This window comes from Aphelocoma coerulescens, chromosome 1 (genome assembly GCF_041296385.1).
Source record: "Aphelocoma coerulescens isolate FSJ_1873_10779 chromosome 1, UR_Acoe_1.0, whole genome shotgun sequence".
NCBI lineage: Eukaryota > Metazoa > Chordata > Aves > Passeriformes > Corvidae > Aphelocoma > Aphelocoma coerulescens.
In genome coordinates this window covers 78,488,917-78,510,105 of record NC_091013.1, presented here as the reverse complement: position 1 = coordinate 78,510,105, position 21,189 = coordinate 78,488,917, and the positions used below count along the sequence as shown (strand labels likewise).

The following is a 21,189-nucleotide window of genomic DNA, read 5'->3' as shown; positions in this document are numbered from 1 at the left end:
CAGAATTTTAGTAACCTGGGAAAGGTTAAACTCATATCAAGAAAGAATGCAAAGTCAGTCCTAGCAGTGGAGCCCACCACAGTCAGGAAAAAAAAAACCCAAACCCAAACAAAACAGTTACTATTATCTTAAAATACTTTGCTGAAAAATACCTGTGTCAATAATCCCTGGGCTCTAAAGAAACTCAAGTTTAAAAACGAAAGGGATGAAGATGAGCTTTTCACTGAAGTAAGGATGGATGCTAAAGGTGCATGATTTGGCTTAGAGTAATCCTAAAGGTAGGTGGTAATATATCCATAATATCTCAAGATAGCTATCAGACAGTGTCCATATATTTTGTATTATTTATCCCTAACTATATTTCTACAAATTTAAGCAGTCTTAACATGTTCTATAAAACACAAAGTATGCCATGGAATGTGTACATTATGTGTAGGACGTGATGCAGATAACTGCTGGTGCTGCTTGTCCTGACATTTCTGTTCCATCACTGAACATTAACACCCTGGTAATAATGGTACACAGACTGCCAGATAAATGGCACTGATACTAATTAAACCCCAAAATCAAGATTACTCTTGACTTGTTTTACAATAAGGACTTCTTCAAGAACAAAAATTTGCAAAAAGAATTCTAGTTTACAAGATATCCAAAGGACAATGAACATAAATACTTTATAAATGTTTTTCACAGTGATTTGATTCGCTGACATAATTTATTATTTATACCCTACACTTGTCAATGCCTCAGATCTGAAATGCAGAGAGTTTGTAGCAGGTGTGCAGAAAAGACACACACTACAGAAAGAATTTCTAAAGGAAGTGGTGAAGGTTATTCCTGAGCTATGCATAGGTCAGCTTGTAAATACATAAGTAAAAAGAATTACTTAAGTCATAGTAGAAACTGCATGCAACTACTGCCAGCCCTGTCTTCAGCTGAGACCCAGCCTATGCCTTGCAGAATTTCTCACCTTGACCGAACAGGTTGAGGTTCCCCATCTACAGTGGATTGGTGCTCCTTCAGGGTCAAACACAGTATGGTGGAATTGCTCTGCTGCAGAAAATAAGTAACTGAAGAAGAGTGAAGAAGTGGTTTGTTTTGTTTAGTTTGTTAAATCCAAGCAAGTAGCAATATGAACTTGCAAAATCATGGCACAGAAGAGAATTCTTTAAAATGCAAATGTTTGAGGCAATGGAAAATAAATACCCACTTTTTAGTAAAGATATGCTGAGGTTTGGAAATTTGCTTTCACTGTAGCTCTGTTATTAGATTTGGGTTTGGGGACTTTAGTTTTTGTTTTTCAGTTGAATAATTCAGCAATAAATTATCTGTCCCTCCCTCCTGCAAAGAAGATGGAAATCTCAACCCAAAAACTTCTTTTTCTTTTTCAGTATTTAAATAATGGCTTTAACATGACTTTCAGTGCCCAACTTGAGGTACTAAACTTTGAAGGGACTGTGGCCAAACTGGTTCATCAGATAATGCAGAAACTGCAAGGTGGATTTAGAAGGTCAGTAAAAGAGAATTAAGACTAAGCCTTGCCATTCTTCTTCTTTGTGATTCCAATTATTTTTAATACAATGTTATGGCTAACTTGCTTTCAGTTGAGCATTTTTTGTTGGTTTGTCTCCAAATATTATGATATTTTGATGTACCTTCACCTCTGTTACTGAATTCACCCTTCTCTGGCAAGCCCATAGTGTCTATTTTTAGCTCCATGAGCTACTAATCCAGTTTCTCTGACAACTGCAATTTGTTGGAAGAAATGACTAGTGCTACGTTGTCTCAGAGCTATGAGCCCATTTGAGAAATCAGCTTCTTAGCTGACCTTTAAAGCAAGTGAGAATAATGTGCCTGCAATTCCACAGGGTTTGGATTTCATTATCACAGCAGTGTGTATGAGAGGGGCTGGCCCTGCTGCACAACTCTGCTTCTCTGTTTTGTTTTCCTGGTAATTATAGAAACTGTTTACTGTACATGGAAAATCTGCAAGTTTTCTCAGCTCTTGAGGACAATACTACTTCTAATCCCTTTTCTCTGGAGAGTAACAGCTCACAGTGTGGAGGACTGCATACTATTGATTCTTCCCAAGAGGAACTTTCCCACGGACTGTCACTGCGGTGAAAATCACCACAGATGTCTAAGGATCAGAATGGCAACTGCAGACAGAACAGAGACAGATGGGAGCAGTGTAGCAGAGTGGCAGCCCTGGTTCTTCCCACTCCTCTCTGGTGCAGAGCATGACACAAATTCCTGTCGGAGAATCTGGGTTCTCCAAGTGCACAACACAAGTACAATTTAGGACAGGTCAGATAGAAGCATTAGTAACTATGATGATAGTGAGAGAATGTCCAGCCAGCACTTCACCCTCTGCTCCCCTTTTTTTCCCAAGTGATGGCAGACACTGTTTATACTGTTTCAAGAAAAAAAAATTGGTGAGGAAAAATTATCTTTTCAATGTTTAAAAAAATATATATCCAGTTCTGGGATGGATGGATTTATTAAGAAGCTATTCCAAGAAAGAATAGAGCAGTAAATAACATGATGGTTTGGAGAGATGCCTCTTGGTGGATATAACAGATAATACACTAGTGTTATTTTAGAGAAAAAGTGGGGAATTAGCAATAATCACAGATTGTTAGTTTTAAGTTGAAAGGAATGTTCTTATAACTAGGATAAACCCCCTAGCCAGACCTCTAAAATCTTAAATATTAATAATTTTACTGTCACATCCCTTTGAATCCCTGGCTGAAGCCTGGCCCTTGCCCCAGTGTATTTGTCTCCGTAAGTACTTGATGTTCTATTCTTTACATCCTCTAATTCTTAACAGCAGTGGAATTCATCTCACCTACAGCACAGCAGCTAATCTGAACTAGTCCTCCACCTCCACACAGTGGTCACTGGGGAGAAAAGTGAAGAGCGTATCTAAGGCAGTGGTTTATCTCATCCCTAAGATTTTCTTCAGGAAAGCTCAGTCTTTGAAACACCAGGATGTCTGCACTGACTGTAGAGGGAACTCACCAGACTAGCTCACACCAAGCTCACACAAGTCTTAGATACCTAAATACAGATCAGCTGAATTTCACTCATACTTACAGCAATTCCCCAAACCCTTGGTTCTCTAGAGGATCCCAGTCCAATAATGGACCCCAGTGCAACTTGGGCACAGTGAGACAAAGGAATAATAAGGAATATTCTAGCATCAAAGACATTAATGGCTGCAACTTAGTGAAATGATAATTTTCCAGCAAGGCAGTATAAATGTCATGTATTAGGATGGTAATTTTGTCTAGAATGGGGTTTTTTTTTTAGATTTCAGTAAAAGGCACAATGCTGTCCTGTCAGTAAGCACATTTAATACTTGGCTTTGGGATGCTCTCTATCTCTTAATAAGCTCTAAACAACTGAGTTGAATCTTAGCCTTACCCAACATGATCTGCATGGCATTTTTGCAGAAGCTGCTGGGTGAAATACTACCTCCTTGGACACTTACTACAGACAACTCTTGGTTGAATGTGCATTTGAAAACTCCATATATAGGTCTGTTTCTGAAGGAATGGTGTGAACAGTGGATTATCTCATAGACTTTGTACCTTTTTATTATGATGCAACACTATTCCAGGCTTTCTTTCTGTTTAGGTATTTCTAAACAATACTTACTTACAGAGCAAAGGAGTCTCCATTTTTTTAAGAAGTGCTAACATTTATCCCTATACACTTTTTAAAAGACATTCTAACTACCACCTCCAAATTTCCAGTTAGCAAAGTACCTCACTTGCTCTGTTTCACATCTAGTTTTGCATTCAGTATTGAAACTCAACAAGGAATTCTTAGTCCTACAGAAAAGCCAAATAATACAAAAAAGCAGGACACTTTTGCATTTTGCATTTAGACTTTTTAGACTTTCTTTTTCCCCCACAATTCTTTGTAACTAGAGATTCAACTCTTATTTAAAATAAAAAACTCAAAAATCACGCATTTCTCATGCAATTCCACTAAAAGTTTAAGGATTATAGACTCTAAAATTCAACCTTATGCCCTCAGAGTTCATGACATTATGTACAATACTTTCTTGCATTTTTTATGAATAATCTATGCGTCATCCAGCTTCCAAACAGATGAAAGCTAGCATCAGCAGCCCATCTATGTACAGCTGCCCTCTCCTACACACAGACTTCACTTTCTTCGGATGCTTCTTATTTATATACTTGAAGGACCTACAAGAAGTTTCCAGAGAGGAGTGTTTACACACTTACACACTGACAAGCATATGGGACTTAACTTAGAGGGAGGATTTCTGACCCACATATCCAAAACTTATTTAGGCATTTAAAACCTCAGGATCATTCAGCAAAGTAAGATTCAATGTTCAGAAAGAGGCTGTGTTTAAGCAGAGAAAATGGGATTGAGAAGTATACCCCTTAATGTGACTTTAAAAATGCTACCTCCTTCTTCTTAGCAAATGCAAATAATCTGAACTGGGCAGCCATGCTTTCAGTGTACAGTTTCAGAATGATTTCAATCAATCAGAAGTGCCATAGAAACTTCTACAATAAATATACCTGTCGGTACCTCCTTTTTCTTTTCCACATGATCCATTCCCTCATGCAATGGCTCACATTTAAAAAAAATTTCTCCTTGATGGTTATTTATTCCTAAGCTTGTTCTTTTGCAGTAAGCTCAGAAACTGTGATATTGATTTAACAGTATGTTCCAATCTCATTAGGGAAGGAAAAAATAATACCTTAGAGATGTACTGGTAATAAACAAAGCCAAAATGGATTAAACAGTATTTGCCCTCTGTGGGTATTAATCAGTTTTAGCATCTATTTACTGTTGTGTATAAAACAGAGGTCATCCATTCTATACACCTGCCTGGTTAATTACTCCTGTTTATCATTCCTGGGTATATCTTATATCTATTACTTGTACTGCTGTTTTTAGGATGTGAGACTAGTCTTACTCTGTGGGCAGTCTTTTAAAATACTGTTTACATCCAAAAATCTTTTCTAATTCTGGTCTATAGTTCTGATTTTGCTCTTCCTTATTTAAGTAAGTAGCAACATATACTTTTAGAAAACTAACAAAAAAACACCACCTCATAAGATCAAATTATTCCATTACATGCTCTTCTTCTCTGAGGAAGAGGATGGAAAGACAAACCATACATGCCAGGGTGTTATTCTGCCATTTAATGTCCTGCTGAAAAGCGATTTGTTAAGGTGATAGGTGTTGTACAGGAGCCTATACAGAAGAGATTAGCATGGCTTTATTTATTGCTTCAAGAGTAGTCATTAGAGAGTATTGCTAAGGAGTAATTGCCTAGAAAACAAGTAGCTCAATGAGAGACCTTCTGCTAATGGAAGGCTAATTTTGGGCCTACAAATTCACAAAAGCACAAAAAAATGTGTGTTAATAATATCCTAGCAACTATCTCTCTGTTCTTTAGAATTTATATATGTTATTATCATCTTGGGATAAGATTTATGCAGGCATTCTGGCATACAGTTAAGGTGAACGTGGCACAGAGGTTTTGCATAACTGGGCTAGGGGCTCAAAGCTCAAAACCTTTTCTAAATCACACTCCTAATGGCATCCCAGAGTTGTGATTGGCAGTGCTGGTATTATATGCAAAGGGTTCAGACACTAGGAGAGAATTGCAGAACCGCAGTAGTCCCTGTTCGTGACAGTCACCATGGCTACGGTGGTAACCCTTTATTTATCCTGGAATATACTTATCTATCCCTCTGCCACTTAGTTTGATTCAATTGACTTTGGCCAATGCAAAATGCTGAAAAGCAGCACAACAGAAGATCTGAGACACAGCACTTGGGCTGAAAAGAATGTAATTCAGTGGGATCAGTCTCACTTATCTTGGCCATCTTAAGAAACAGATGTCTAGTCTAAGTTTGCCATCTGTGGTCACTGAGAAAGTTAAGCATACTCAAGGATTTAGGCAGCCTTACACTCAGTCTAAAGCAGAGGGGACAAGTGCCTGAAGTGTTTACCTGTCCTCCAGTTTTCAGAAGAAACTTGATTGTTGGAATGCCAAAGAGAGCCAGACACTGAAGGCCTTGCTGCAGCCAAGGTGATCAGTGTGTCCCTCTTAATTCATGTTAATTCCACTCCCTCCTTGCTAGCCAGGGAAGACACTTGTTTCTCTGAAATCCTCTCTTCTCTTTTTGTCCGAATTTAAACATGTTCAGCCTCACTCTCCTTTTGGAAACTAAAATCCCTGGAGCAAACAGCTAGTTTAACATCTGCCTCCACTGATCCTTTTGTTAAGGCTGCCAGCAAAGTTGCCACTTTGCATCACATGTTGTATTGGGCTCTCTAATGTGAACCCCAGTCCAGCGGGAAGCAGACTGAGGTGCCTCATGCTGTTTTTAGAGGCCATTTTGTTGCTATAGTGACACAGTGATACTGACCTGGACCACAGATAACTGGAGGTCAACCTAAGCCACAGGAACAAGTTAGCATCTGCAGCGGTGAATGATCTGTTGCCTGTGACTGAATTGTTGCATTCCTCAGTTTCACTGTTCCTCTTGCTTTCATGCATGATTAACAGCCAAGCCACAAAAGATCAATCATGTATATGAGGTTAAACACTTCACAAATTTTTGTTGTAAGCCTGCTCATGCATTGGAAATTAATAACATTGTTAAGGAGTAAATCCTATCTGCACAGATAAATTTGGTGCTTGTGGAAGCTAAAAACATGCCATGGGCTGTTAATGCACTGACTTCACCCAAATACATCAGTGGTAACTTGCACTGAGGTTTTTTCCCTCTATAAGGATGTGAGGGCCTGCTGTGTCACTGTAGCAGTTTTGTCTTTGCTGCAAGAAGAGTGAGATCAACCCTTTAATCCCAGTTATTCTTTAGCTACAAGCAGCTGTGTCAACAATATATGCTAATAAGAACAACAATAGGAGTTATCTATGTCACATACAGTGTGCTAGGGGAAGGAAAGTGGAGTGTTTTGGAGAGCAGAACCCTGACCAAGAGCAGGACATAGCATGCAAGATGATGGAATTATTAACAGTAGCAGAAGCCAATCAACTCCTACTTGTTGAGTCTACTGAACACGCAGCATCTTCAATTCATCCACAGCCTCTCCTGTCACTGGCACCCCCAATCCTGTACAGCATGATGAATAATGCATTACCTTGAGGGAAAGGAACCAACTGTCTCTGAGTTTGACAAGCTTTTTTAAGCTTCTTGTTTTGTTGCTAATTTAAGCACATTGCTATTTCCAATACTACACATGCACAATTTTGCAAAAGATCACCAGAATCCAGAAACGAAGCCAGAAGATCTAAGACTGCATTAGGACAGGGAACTAGCTCTCCTCAGTGAGCTCTGAGCACTCAGCAGAGGTGAGGTAGTGGCCTGAGACTTGAAGAGGAAAACTCAGAATATGTCCTAAGTTTACAGTGCTGCTGCTGGATCACAGACTTCTTGACAGGACGGTCTGCATGAAGCACGCACGTGTGACAGCTTGTGGCGGCTGAAGAATCAGAAAGCTGTCCAGCAATTCAACTTGCCCCAACAACCAATGCAGATTTCAGATTCATTTGCAATCCAACACAGCAGTTTTGAGTGCTATTTTTTTTCATTCATTTTTAAATAGCCTGAGAGAAGGATCTATTCAGAGCAAGTAATATACAATGTGAAATTGGTTATCAGAGTTTACGTTTTAATGCAGTGCTGATGCTTTTAAATGCATGCAGCATGTAGTGGTTTTGCACTCCTTGCTTTATACAGGAAAAAATGGAAGAGGGATGTCCAATATGCCTGATCCTGCTGTCGGGCTTGGTAGGGAACACTGTAAGCACAGGAGGAGATAGCAGTGTGAAATGGCATGTGCACACACATGAACTGCCATGGACTGTTACTGACTCAATCACTAGGATTTCTTCAAAACAGGCAATTCCCATACAAGATTTCCAAGGTTTTAAGAGCTTTGGTTTTCTGTTTGCAGAGGCATGTTTCCAGGCTTCAAAACAGACTCAGATCTGAAACTGTATGTGGGAATGAACAGAGAAGCCAAAACCACAATCACAGTTAATGACTATTGGCTCTCTGGAATTAAAAATGAAATATCCTTTGGGATCCTGCAAGAAAACCACATTTTGAGAGTCCTGGCTTAGCAGCAATTCTCCCATGCAGAGGCTTTTGTCTTTGAATGGCAAATTTTACCAGAGGGATGCAGAACAAAATTTATCCACCACCCTAGCACTGCATCACTATTTCCTTTTTGCTCTGAGTTCATGACCTTATGCACTGCATCAGAGAAAAGCCTGCATGATGGGGAGCTCCAAGTAGAGATAGGAAAAATCTGACACAAGATCTGTAAAAAGTGTTGTGGGGAAATGACTCTCTTTACTTTGGTCTCGTGATTTTTGTACAAGAAACCGGCTACAAAGAGGAGAATGAACCCACCTAGGGAGGTCCTCACATCACTTCCCCTTTGCCTTGTACAGGCAATAAGAAATAGATCTCCTCCCTCTCTCTTCAGAGAGGGTGGATTTGTCCCACACAGAAGCTCAAGATAGAAGATGTGGCTACTGGCAGCTGTGTGAAGAAACACAAGCATGTAAATTCTTGCCCAGAGGAACAAAAGATCATCTGTTTTATAGGAAGGAAAATATTGAAAGAAAATTCCAACTAGAGTATTGGATTTCTGCAACCATTTCAGACCTCTAACCTCTCCACCTCATCATCTCAAGGTATAAAATTCTGAGAACCTTATTTATGAAGACAATGCCAGGCAAATGAGAACCTTTTCCCTTATCACTAAAATAAGTGTTGTTGAAGAAATGTTGAGTCTGAATATCACCTAATTGACATGACAGCATCAATCTTGATAATAAGTTTCATTTAACTTTGTAAAGGTGTCCAACGAAACAACCTTGCAACCTAATATGAAAGGCAGCAGATGCAACTACTAATTTAGAAAGTGCTGAGAATTTGTTTTACACTTTCCTCACATTGACATAGAAAAATGTCCCCAGAGAGCCCACACTTAGTTTCATTAACTTCCCTCGTCATAACACAAATAACACAATACTTAGCATCTGTGCTGTAGTTCTAGATATGCTACCTTTACATAAGCTTATTAAAAACAAAGACTGCATATTTTTATGCAGTCAGTCTACTCTAATTTGGGGCTAGATGATTTATTTGCAAACACTGTCAATGTATTCATGGTGATACTGATACCAATTTTCAGTTTTGTGAAAGATTGTATTGTTTATTAAAGAAGATGCCCTTTGTTTATTAAAGAAGATGCCCTTAAAACATATATATATAATCAAATATACTCATGTTTGCGTATCCGGAATGATATGTATTGCCAAGTATCGCTTCTGCAACCACTGTATTGCCGTACAGATGCTTGCATAACAGGAAAGTGTGGTATGCCAGATACTGTGTGTTCAACTTCTTCCATATAAGAACAAAAAGGATGATATGCCAGATACTGTGTCTTCACTTCTTCTATATATGGACAAAGAACAAAAGGTCGAACGGAGGACATAAGAGGAAGACTACTTACTTCATTCTCAACGACCACCAGAAGGCAGAAGAAGACCCCCTAGCAACAAGCGGCACATGCGCAGAGTGACTCGAAGCAATGTACGAAGACGGAAGTAAAATCATATAAAAAGGGGACAGCTAGAATACATAGGTGTGGCAGTTGGCGGAGCGCAGACTCCCCTGTCACCCAGCGCTGTAATTTGCTCACTTTCTACTTGCTACAATTAATAAACCATTAATTGCTGCTAATCGATGTAGTCTCAATTTATAGCAGTTTTCACACTGATCTCTCTGATTTTAAATTTCCTTATACAACAAACGGTCTCTGAGAGGATGAGGATGGTGATACAAACTGCTTTTGACTGTTTCTCCAATTTGCTAGTAGAACTAGCATTTATTCATCATTTGCTATGAAAATGTTTCCATTGATCAAGATGAGGTGCAGAATTAACCCAGACATTCTTACTGGCAACTGTAAGAGACAAGTTAATGAACTACAAGCTTTTGGTCTAAATCTCTACATTTGTACTCTTCACATAGGACTGTGGGAGGTGAGAAGAGAAGAAGAGCTTGGCCAGAAAAGCTGGTACTTTGACATCAGCACTACTGAACAATGAAGATGTGCCAGAGAAGTCAGACTGAAATCTAAATCCACTAATGGCTATTTGAAAAAATTTCACTCTAGGGAACCAAATAATGACATCAGAACTATGGATTTATTAGCTGCGAAGTGTCATTCCTCTTTCAGTGGTGAAACATGAACTTTGATCCATTTATGATTCTTACACATCTCACTGGTGTTCCCAGGGTAAAAAATGCATGCTACATCCTGTGTATGTGCAAACTAATGGCTATAGGCTAAAACTTGTCATCCTGTGCAGGAAATTCTCAGATCTGTAGTTTGGATAGAAATTCTACAACCTCAGGCTTGAACAGTTTTTGTAAGTAATTTTTCAGATAGGCCATAGAACTCCATATGCTGTTTATCAAGGTAGATAAAAAAATAACTCCTCTAATCCCAAGAATGCGCTAATACCAATAAAAGAAATCTTTAACATCAGTATTCTACAGAAAGTGAGGGAATTTGCATTAAAATAGGTTTCTGGGCTAATTCCCATGCATCTACCCTCCTCAGGCAAGGAAAAAATCACCCCTGCATAGTAAATTCAGATGTCCTCTGTATGCTGAAGTCTGTAAAGGTTCAAGACGGTCCTCTCCCATCCAGAAAGGCTTCAAGGAAAGGAAGCCTGAAACATATTCAGCACAAGCTAGCAGTGCCATGCTGACTTAATCCCATACTCACAGGGGCTTCTGGTCAAAGGGGAAGAATACAGAACTGTCATTCCCTTCACAGAAAGATCCAACTGGATAATCTCGAAATGTGGTGAAAATTACTTACTTATTTTCAAGAGGTGCCTCATGTTATGACTACTAAATCCATAAGCAAACTCATTTCTGTTCTGGATTAGAGAAATGCAGAGTTTCTCATGCCTCCTAGTTGCTGCTGAGTGTTATCTTTGATTAAAGTGATTAGAAGCCCATGTACAGCTAAGCCACTTCGCAATCACGGCACAGATTTAAACTAAAAATCTACAAGCTCAGAACAACATCACCCACTCCAGTATGATCCAAAGGCAGCACACCCACACAGGGAAACTGACCACCATTACTTTTGAAAAGGAAAACCTGAGAAGTAAACAATGCCTGAAAATGTGCCAGATATACATCTTGCTTGAAGTGGATTAATTGAAGGCAGTAATACTATATTAATTTTCAACAGCAAAGAATTGGCCTTTTTTTTTTTAATCGTCTTTGACCAACAAAAATCTTGAACTGCCATTTACATTAAACCTGGAAGAGTACTGCCTTCCCCTTTTTGGTGTTTTTTTTTGATCTTCACTAGATAAAGCAGGGGACCTTCAGGCAATCCAACAATAGAGGAAGTTTCCAAATGACCAGTCGTTATTAACAGAATGGATTTTCAATAATCAGTCTGGACTAGGAGCACAAGTCCTATTAAAAGATGTGGAAAACCAGCATCCAGAGAGCTTCCAGTGTCTGCTGGAATTCCTCAGAATAAGGTTTCACAAGACCAAATTTTTAGAAAAGTTCAGGCTTCTACCAAAAATCAGTTTGGCTGACAATTTAGAGGGGAAACAAGTCCCACTGAAGAGAACGGTTTTTTGTCCACACATTGATCTTCTGCACTTTGTTTGCATTGTCCTGGAAGGACTGGACATACAACACTGTAGGACAAATACTGAACATTATTTTATATAAGAAGACTGTGCTCATCTAAAGCTTTAGCATAAAAATCAGATAAAGTGATTTACCAAAGTGGGGTTTTTATTCTGTAAATATTGATAATTTTGTTGCCAAAAAAGTCAAGAAATGCCTTCTTCCCACTTGTATAACAATAAGGTTTGATAGGTAGAATGTATGAAATATACAGTAACTTCTTCTGAAAAGCTAGCTAAGCTCACTCAGCTTACAGTATGTGGAATGTAATTATCCAGAAAGTGAAATATGTATAAAAATAGGTAAAATTCCTACAATATTTGTATTGAGTCATAATTCCTCCTGCCAGGAAGGTTACAATAGCTCTACAGTATATGTATGAAATGCTTGTTCATAAAGTTAAAAAACATCATTACCTTACTGAAGAACACATTAAATGTAGGAATGCATAATCAGAACTGACTCTCAATTCTGCTTAGCTGGTGCAAATCTACAGAGAACCATCATCCTTTCTGCACAAAACAAGACCAACCTCTAATCTGAGAGTTGGGGTTTTGTTTTGTTGTTTTGTTTGCCATAGAGGGGCCAGACTGAAGTTTATGAAAGAAATTCCTCTGGAAGTGGAAGTACATTGTTTAATATTTTTTCCCTATCTCCACTTTTTTTACTGACAGCAGTTACCCACCTTTTAAAATGATTATTGCCTGACATTACATGGAGCTTTTTACTGCCTGTTCAGAAGAAGGCAGTGAAATACAAAGAACCTCCAACTCCCCTGTCATGACCCAGTTCTGGGCTTGTGCTTTTTTGACGAGTCTTTGATCTGCAGCAGGCCTCATAGGCTAGTCTCCCGGAGGAACATGGTGCCAATGTTGTAAGACACCTTTCTCACTCTGGCAGATGTGATGGAGGGTTTTGGCGGCTTCTGACCACTTCTGACCTCCAGGAAGTAACAGATCCCAGGAATTTCCTTTGGAAAGTTTTCTGGAAGCTCTTCACGGGAACGAGGGATAAAAATAAAATTTTCTTCCTTTTTCAAAAGCCTAGAGAAAAACAAAACAGAGGGATATAAAACACTGTAAAACACATTCCAGAAATGTCCCTTTGGAAGAGGTGGATCCTATGTGCAACCAAGTAAAAAATGAGTTAACACTAAATGAGTAACATGTAAAGAAATTCTAAGTCAGGATCCTCAGCTGATATATAGGAACTTATCATCATTAACTTCAAGGAGCTCTGTTGACGGAGATCAGCTGAAGGAATGGCTCAAAAAAATATTCTCTGAAAATTAGTGTCAGCATTCAGAAAGTAATGTACCAGAAGGAGAACCAAATTTGTAACGGTCATTGTCCAGAACAAATCATTTGGCTTAATTAAGACACTTCAGTCTGGTCAGTTGGGCAAAAATTAACATTTCAGAGTGACGGCTACCAGCAGGTTTCCCACTGGAAGGCAGCAGTGCTTGGGAGCTCTCACAGATAAAAGCAGGGAGGTCAGTTTGTGCCCTTCTCACACTCCGTAGTCATGTATTTCATAAATTGGGTTCAAATACAGCAAATCCAGCTTTAACACCAGAATCAAATCTGACACTATTCATCAAAGTACCCATAGGTTTAATCTAGGATATTTGGTTGGGTCAAAAAGGGATCCAGGTTCCCTGGAGCCATGAAGCCACCTCCTGGGATGCCTGCTCAGGTGGTACAACACCACAGACCTGACTATACTGCCTTCTGCCATTTGCCACCTTAGCCATGGTGCAGAAATCTCTGCCTGGTTAGACCTGAACATTTAGGGCATCTTTATCAAGTATCATCCCTAGAACTAGCTGAACTTGTAAAATAAAGGAAATAATTCTATACATTTTCTTTTTGTTTCCAATTAATTATGTAAATTAAGTTAGTGGTATTCAATCCCTTGCAGCATTGAAAAGAGCAGTTTTGAGACAGTGGTAAATTCTGAGCACAGCTGGATATACAAAAGCATTCTTCCTCTTTTCCCTCCAATGATATTTATTCTTTCCCAGTTTCAATCAGTTTGAAGCTCAAAAACATAATTGGGAAGAACTTTATAAGTTTCAGTGTAATTTTGTAATAGGTAGTTTATTTAATGTCTGTAAAGTTGCTTTCTGGAAAGTAAATGAATGAATGAATCCCGTTACCAGGAGAATTTTGCACGATTATTAGTATATGCAATGGCACTTCCTTCACTGAGTATTTTTCATGGGTTTTGCATGAGACAATCTGTGTGAGCTCATTGAAATATAAAGGCATTTTCTTTCCAGCTTTTAAATAATCACTTAGTTATAAATAGAACAAAGTTTTACCTTTGAACTTCTGTGGAGATCTTTAGTGTGTGGTTTGAAGGTCCAGATTGTCAATTTTATGATCAAAATACTGCAATCTTTTCTAAATTGCATGAGTGTTTGTGGAGGCCTCTACAGAGAAGCTTCTCTCTTTTTATCTCTGCAATGTTTGCAGTAAATATTTCGTATTTGTAAACTACAGCCTTAATAAACTGAAATAACTCTTTACAGCTTCCCAAACTAGATTTCTGCACATTAACAGCTGAAATCTTAGAACTTTCTGAGCTATATCTATAAGCTTTCACTGTAGCCACTCTTCCCCACACTGAGTATTCACTATGGAGCACCCAGCCTTCCTAAAAATCAGTGATTTCCTTATCAGAGTCTAACATCATGTAATTTTAATGAAAGTTACACAAATCCAAAACTGTAAAATATATCATATCTATATTCTTTTAATCAGGTCAGGGCTGGCACTAAGATTAGTTGATATTTTACACAATTTTCTCATAGAAAAAAAGTGCAAGACATTAATTACCCATCTTATTTTCACTTGTTTTGTGAATTGTAACTTGGTTACAATGAAATGCTCCAGGGCTGATAGACAATTATTGAAGATTCCTCCACTGCTGTGGCTTGTGATAGACTCCACATCCCTGTATCAGATGCACGGCTTTAATCAGCCTCTCACCCTCAGAAATTGTCCAGCTGACCTTCATTGGGATAACATTTCAGCTCTCAAGCAAGCATGGCAGGAAACCTTTGTTACCAAATGCTAATAGAAGTTACTTATAATTATGTTCTATCCTACTAATTTACACTTTTAAGGGGAAAAAAAAGAAATTTCTGGCTCATACAATAATACTATTAGAAAGATTTTAATCATGATGAAAATGGCCTCTCGTTAGCTTTCTCCTAAAGAACAGGTTCTTCAAATTCCTTAAATAATATGTTGGTCCTGACACTTGGCTTCCCAGACTGAGAATGAGTTCATAGTTCAGAAATTGCCTCTGATTTCTTATACCTTTGTGTATATATTAAAGAAACAAGTTATCTGCATATTCTCAGTGCATATGGGTGAGGACATTTTTCTGCAGAAATCTTCCCCTCTGATTTTAGGCCACTTGTGATATCAAAAAAGAAAACAACAGCAACTGATGGCTATGGCCATTTCTAAGTTCCTTTAATTCCTTTTCATGGGTACAAAGAACCTCAAAAGATGCTTGAGCCAAGCAGGTGAATGAATATTGCACATCCCCAGGGATGTGCACTGAGCCATCCTGTGGCGGGCTGACCTTGGCTGAACACCAGGTGCCCACCAAGCCATTCTATCCCATGCAATCCATTTTCTGCAATCCCCTCTGGCTCTGGAGAAGATCCAGTGTAAAACCTTCTGCTCTGGAACACTTCCTGGGTGGTGGCCCACAGTTCTGGTTGGCAGCCTCACCTCGTGGACCATTCTCTGAGCACTCCTTTGTGAACAAGTCAGACCACCTGTTGAGAAAGCCTGAAAGAACAATCTACCCAGAGAGCACAATCTTATCCTTTACCTTCAGCAAATTATGTTAAATTCCTGCTTAAACTGTATAAAAAATGTCCCCAGATTGTCCCATATTCAGAGAGCTCAAGCTGAAGTTACACAACCTCCGCAGTTCAGGAATATGCATATAACAACTAGTCTGAAAATATCCCAAAGCATTTATCTTAGCTGTATTTTCTGAATCACTTCTGTGAATTTCCCTTCAGGGCACTATTGCAAAGGGTATTTTTACACTAGGTTTTTCACAGGTTCTAAATTCTGGGTTCCATTCAAGTGGTTCGATACACAATTTACAATTGTGAGCTCAAATTGTGAGGGTCAGGGTACTCAGGCATTCCTATAAATTGTCTGGCATTAGGTCTGCTCTCAGCTTATCTTCTTTGTTGATGTTTCAGGGGAAGAAGCATTTCTTAAACACTGTTTGCAGTTGATTAACTTGACACCTTTTCCTCCTAACCTGAAATCTTCCAAAGCTTTTTAAATCCTTGGTCTGTCATTACCTTGGTGAAAATGCTCTTGCTTTCAGACAAGAAGAGAGAGTATCTAAGAATTATCTTTTTTTCTTTCCAGTTCCTTCATTTAAGAAAAAAACTCAGGAGGTCTGTGTGTGAATGAAAATTGAGATCATACTTAGTGGGAACCTTGAAGAAGCTTTTAAGAGCTGTAGCTCTTTCTTCACATAGATGAAACGATAGAGTACTTTTATTTCAAACTACCTTGGCAAGAAACAGTCACATCTTCATCAGAGTTTCTATATTCAGAAAACCACAGAATCATAGAACATGCTGAGTGGGAAGGGACCCATCCTGATCATAGAGTCCAGCTCCTGGCCCTGCACAGGACACCCACAAGCATCATACCATGTGCCTGAAAGTGTTGTCCAAACACTTCTTGAGCTCTGTGTTGGGACCACTTTCCTGAGGAGCCTGTTCCAGTGCCCAACCACCCTCAGGGTGAAGAACCTTTTCCTGATATCCAACCTAAACCCCCCGACTCAGCTTCATGCCTTTTTCTTGACTCCTGTCATAGGTCACAAGACTGTAGAGATCAGTGTCTGCCCCTCCTCTTCTCCTCATGAGAAAGATAAAGACTGCAGTGAGGTCTCCCCTCAGTCTCCTCCAGGCTGAACAAACTAAGTGACCTCAGCCACTTCTCATACAGCTTCCCCTCCAGACCGTCTCTTCACCCTCCTTTGGACACCCTCCAATAGTTTAATGTCTTTCTTACATCATGGCACCCAAATCTGCCCCCAGCACTCGAGGTGAGGCTGCCCCAGTGCAGAGCAGAGTGGGACAATCCCCTTCCTTGCCTGGCTGGTGATGCTGTGCCTGGTGCCCCCAGGACAGGGTTGGCCCTCCTGGCTGCCAGGGCACTGCTGACTCATGTCCAACTTGCCACTGACCAGGACCCCCAGGTGCCTTTCCACAGTGCTTCTCTCCAGCCTCTTGTTCCTCAGTCTATATACACAAGCAGGGTTGTCCAGTCCCAGGTGCAGAATCTGGCATTTGCCCTTATTAAACTTCATGTGGTTCATATGGCCCAGCCCTCAAATTTGAACTAAGAAATGGTGATTGCTCATCTCTCCAGTTTGAACTAACAGAGACTTGCTCTTACAGAATTATTTGTTGCAAAGCCCTCTATAATGAGTGCATGTTTCCCATGATGATTCTTACTCCCTCCATGCCCACTCTTTGTCTCTTCATCTCTCAGAGATGTCAGACTTCTGTACTTCTTACTGGATTGCTGAATCAAGAGCACAAAAGCACCCACTCAGAACTAAACTTCAATGTGAACTTTGATTTAGAAAAATTGGTCTGTAGAGACCAAAATTCGAACTAAACTTCTAAGAGAAATACAATGCTCTACAACAAAGGACACTATGCAGTGCATTCCTAAACACAGCACACACCAAGAAAAGAACATTGGCCAGGTCAATTTTCCATGAATGCTCTTTTTCACAGGGAGAGATACAAAGAAAAGAAAAAGGTTCTTTCTGCCCTCACTCTAAAAGGACTGTAAAGCCTTTAGTTAACCTTGTTCACATCACCCCATTAATTGATATAATTAGGAAAGTTTATTTAATGGCTTTCCAAATAGGCTATGAGAAGACTGTTTCCTGTTGGACTGCTGCTCCCTTCCTCTGTGGCAACAAGTGTTGCTTGCCTCACCAGCTGGGATCTACTTGATAACATAAACCAGCTCATTTGTTTCCATATGAATATAGATAATAAATTATTACCACACTCATTAGAAATATTGGAATGCTGCTCTTAAAATACTCTGTATAAAGATATGAATTTGCTGTTGTAATGCTAAAAATCAGTGCACTTGGTTCTGAACTTTAGTGGGATTTAATTTCTCCCTCAGTTTCTATGTATGCTATAAACATCAGGAGACTGGAAAAAAAAACGTAACTACATCTATACCTCGTTAATTGCACATTGCATTTATTACTTTTTAAACGATGGCAGTTAATGTATTGGTGCTCTTCAGACAGATCAACTGTGGTAAGGCTATGAAAGGACAAGTAATAATCTTTTATGGAATATATTGCATACCACAGGTAGCTCAGCTTGGTGAGTGTCTGTCTCTGACCTTTAATACTTTTCTGTCTCACCCACCTAAGCAAAAAGAATACTGTGCCTCTGCTCTCTGTTTGGGACATTAGAGGCTCAGTGCACGGGTCTGCATCATTACTACTAAAAGCCTCAGGCTTTACACTGATGTAACAGTGCTGGCCTCAGGACCTGCCTCGATTTCTCCAGGCTTGAGCTTTTTGTAGTTTTAGCAGTTGTGTAGCCAACAGATGACTTTTGCCTAGACATGTTTTAGCTTTAGATTAGCTGTGTGAAACTGTGGGGTAACATACACTGCTAACTACTGAACAGTGATCTAGCACAGTTATTCTGTGTAGAGTGAACCTTCAATAAAAGTGAACCTGGAATAAAAATCCAGTGTCACAAAGCACAAGCACAGCCAGACACCAGAGGCCCAAGGACCACAATCCCAAATCACAGTGACTATGGGGGTGCAGCCTCACAGAAGCAGGCGACACTGGGAGCAGAAACCCAAGAAAAAGATAGTGTGTTTTGACTATGATTCTAAAATTAGACTGGCAATAATTTTTTGTGTCCATGAATAAGCTGTATTCCCATTCTGTCCGTAAATAAATTGCCTGTCCACCAGCATCTTTTGAGAACATACATAGTGAATTGAAACATATAAAAACAAACAGTTTTTTAAAGGATGCTAAGAAATAAAATCTAAAATAATCTGAAAAGGCTCTTGGAGAGAAAGCCATTGGTTTGAACATATGAGGCAGAAAAATATAGATGTAGAGATAGCTATAATCTGTAGGAGAAATAATACATATAAATAGATATAACCTGTAGGAAAAAGAATTGATAAAAAAAAATCTATAAGGAGTTTATTGAAAATCCTAAGTTTAATTTAAAACCCCTGTAAAGAGAGAAGTATAGAAATACTTCTTAGTTACCTAAAACTTCTTTCATACAACTTTCTGTGAAAGAACTATTAAAAACCTACATGGGTTTTAATAAATTTTAAAGGCTGAGAAGCAATTTACGCAGGTGAACACACAATGACCTCACCCAGCTCAATAAGGAGGTACACCTGGGTTGCCCTCTCTCCTAAATCAAAATAAAGATGTGGGATAGAGGCTGTTCATTTTCGCCTAAGCTCAGGTCACAGATGTATCACCCAGCATGTGATAATGGAAAGTATCTGTACCCAACAGTGAGTGCCAGAAGCACATTATCCACAAGGGAAATACATGCTGCAAAAGACCAGAGGTAGAAAGAAGAGGGAAAAAAAAAGAATTAATTTTTAAATAGGAGTTCCTTGACAAACAGGAACTACTATGTTTATCTGCTTTTAATAACTGCTTAGAAATCCCAAAGTATTACATTGCAACACTATTAGGAAAACAAGACAAATGTGGGTATATTATATTAGTACCTCATAAAAATCATTATTAAAGGCTGAAACAAAAAATTAAAAAATATTTAATCTCTCTTCTGTGCTGAAGAGTCTCATAAATCTTACTGTACTTCCTTCCTGACTGTGGAAAATAGGGTAATTCTATTCAATTCAGGATAATGTAGATGAATTAAATAAACTTTGAGCCAATTCTTTTCCTATTCCTTCCTGTCCATATCTTTAAATAGGGACCAGTCTGGGATGCTCAACTTCCTCTCCAGTTTCCACATTTTCACTGGAAGTTTTACCAGAGCTATTCCAGTGATTTAATTTCACAATGCTCAGTGACTCGAAGCAAATGGGGCTCTGTGATCCTTCTGTCGTAAGACCTGTCTGAGTCAAGAGAACAAGATATTTCAAACAGAAGTGAGGCTTCAGATTCAAAAGGTGCAAAAGCCACCTTTGTAAAAGGTGTTGTTTCACACACAGCAGAGCTCTGCCCAGGCAGGTGTAATTGGAGCACAGCTGCCCCAGGCTCACTGCTGCTACTAAGCAACAAATATCACACCTCGTACTTATAATTTTAGACTCTGATTCTTACTTAGGCAGATTACAGGCTTGAAGGGAAGTGTCTGTAACCAATAATTGGTATTCTGAAGTGTGATTATTATTTGAATGCTGATAACACTTTATGATGCATAATCTCTACTGTAAAATGAAAGCTGGTAAGTACTGGACATGTTTTCAGTATCTGCGTGCTTTATAAGCACAAAACTTATATCACAACTTCCATCAGGGGCCAAGGCAGACACAAACACATGATGATAAAAGCCAGCAGCTTCATTTAATTGAAAATTCTGTTGTTTTCATACAAACTGCAAAATTATCTACTTCGGAAAGCACTGATTCTTAGATAATAAAAATATTAACAGCAGTATTAACAGAGTGTACAGCAGCACAGTATGATCAAATAGAAGCACTTAATAAAATATAAAGTCAAATACAAATACATTTCAGTTTGTGATGAACCACTTTATTTATACACAATAAATATATAGTCATACAAATTGTATTTAAGAAAAGTTATATATGGATGCATCAGATCAATCACTACTGTTTATTTGGACGCCACCAGGATATTATGTTAAATCTCATAACTTTCAGAAACTCTGAATAATTCTGCCCCTTTGAGTATTTTTGTAATTGCAGTCTCTTCTGGCCATTGTTTCAACAGTGTCATTTCTTGACTTCTTCCCTGTTTGTTTTCAAGCTTTCAACTATGTCAGAAGGTATGGTTTGAAATCAACTTTTCAAGTTGCCCCATGCACATTCATTTTATCTTTTCACATCATTTCTGAAGCCTGTAATACAAAATTTTTCCTAGCCTGATCATCACTACTTCTAGCCATTCATCTTGAATGATAACTGCATCTCATTCAAACACATATTTTCTTGCCCTTTCTACTTCCTTTACTTATAACCATGTGTCTAGCCTGTTACTTCCACTGGAAGTTCTCTGAATCAAGCACTGAATTTTTTCAGCACAATAACAGCAGACTGTTTACTGAGTACAATAACACAGATAGAAAATACCAATAATTCTGTATTTTGTCGTGCATTGTTTTGCAATT

The 21,189-nt window shown here is 38.8% G+C and overlaps 1 protein-coding gene across 1 annotated transcript in view; it reads right to left on the bottom strand.

Moving 5' to 3' along the window:
* Window positions 1-10,465: 10,465 nt before the first annotated feature.
* GUCY1A2 (guanylate cyclase 1 soluble subunit alpha 2) overlaps window positions 10,466-21,189 on the bottom strand; it is a 141,058-nt gene continuing 130,334 nt past the window's right edge. The window contains exon 8 of the mRNA XM_069014608.1: window positions 10,466-12,820. Within this exon, the coding sequence (XP_068870709.1) occupies window positions 12,613-12,820 (208 nt within the window). The 3' untranslated portion in view covers window positions 10,466-12,612. The remainder of the gene's footprint in view (window positions 12,821-21,189) is intronic.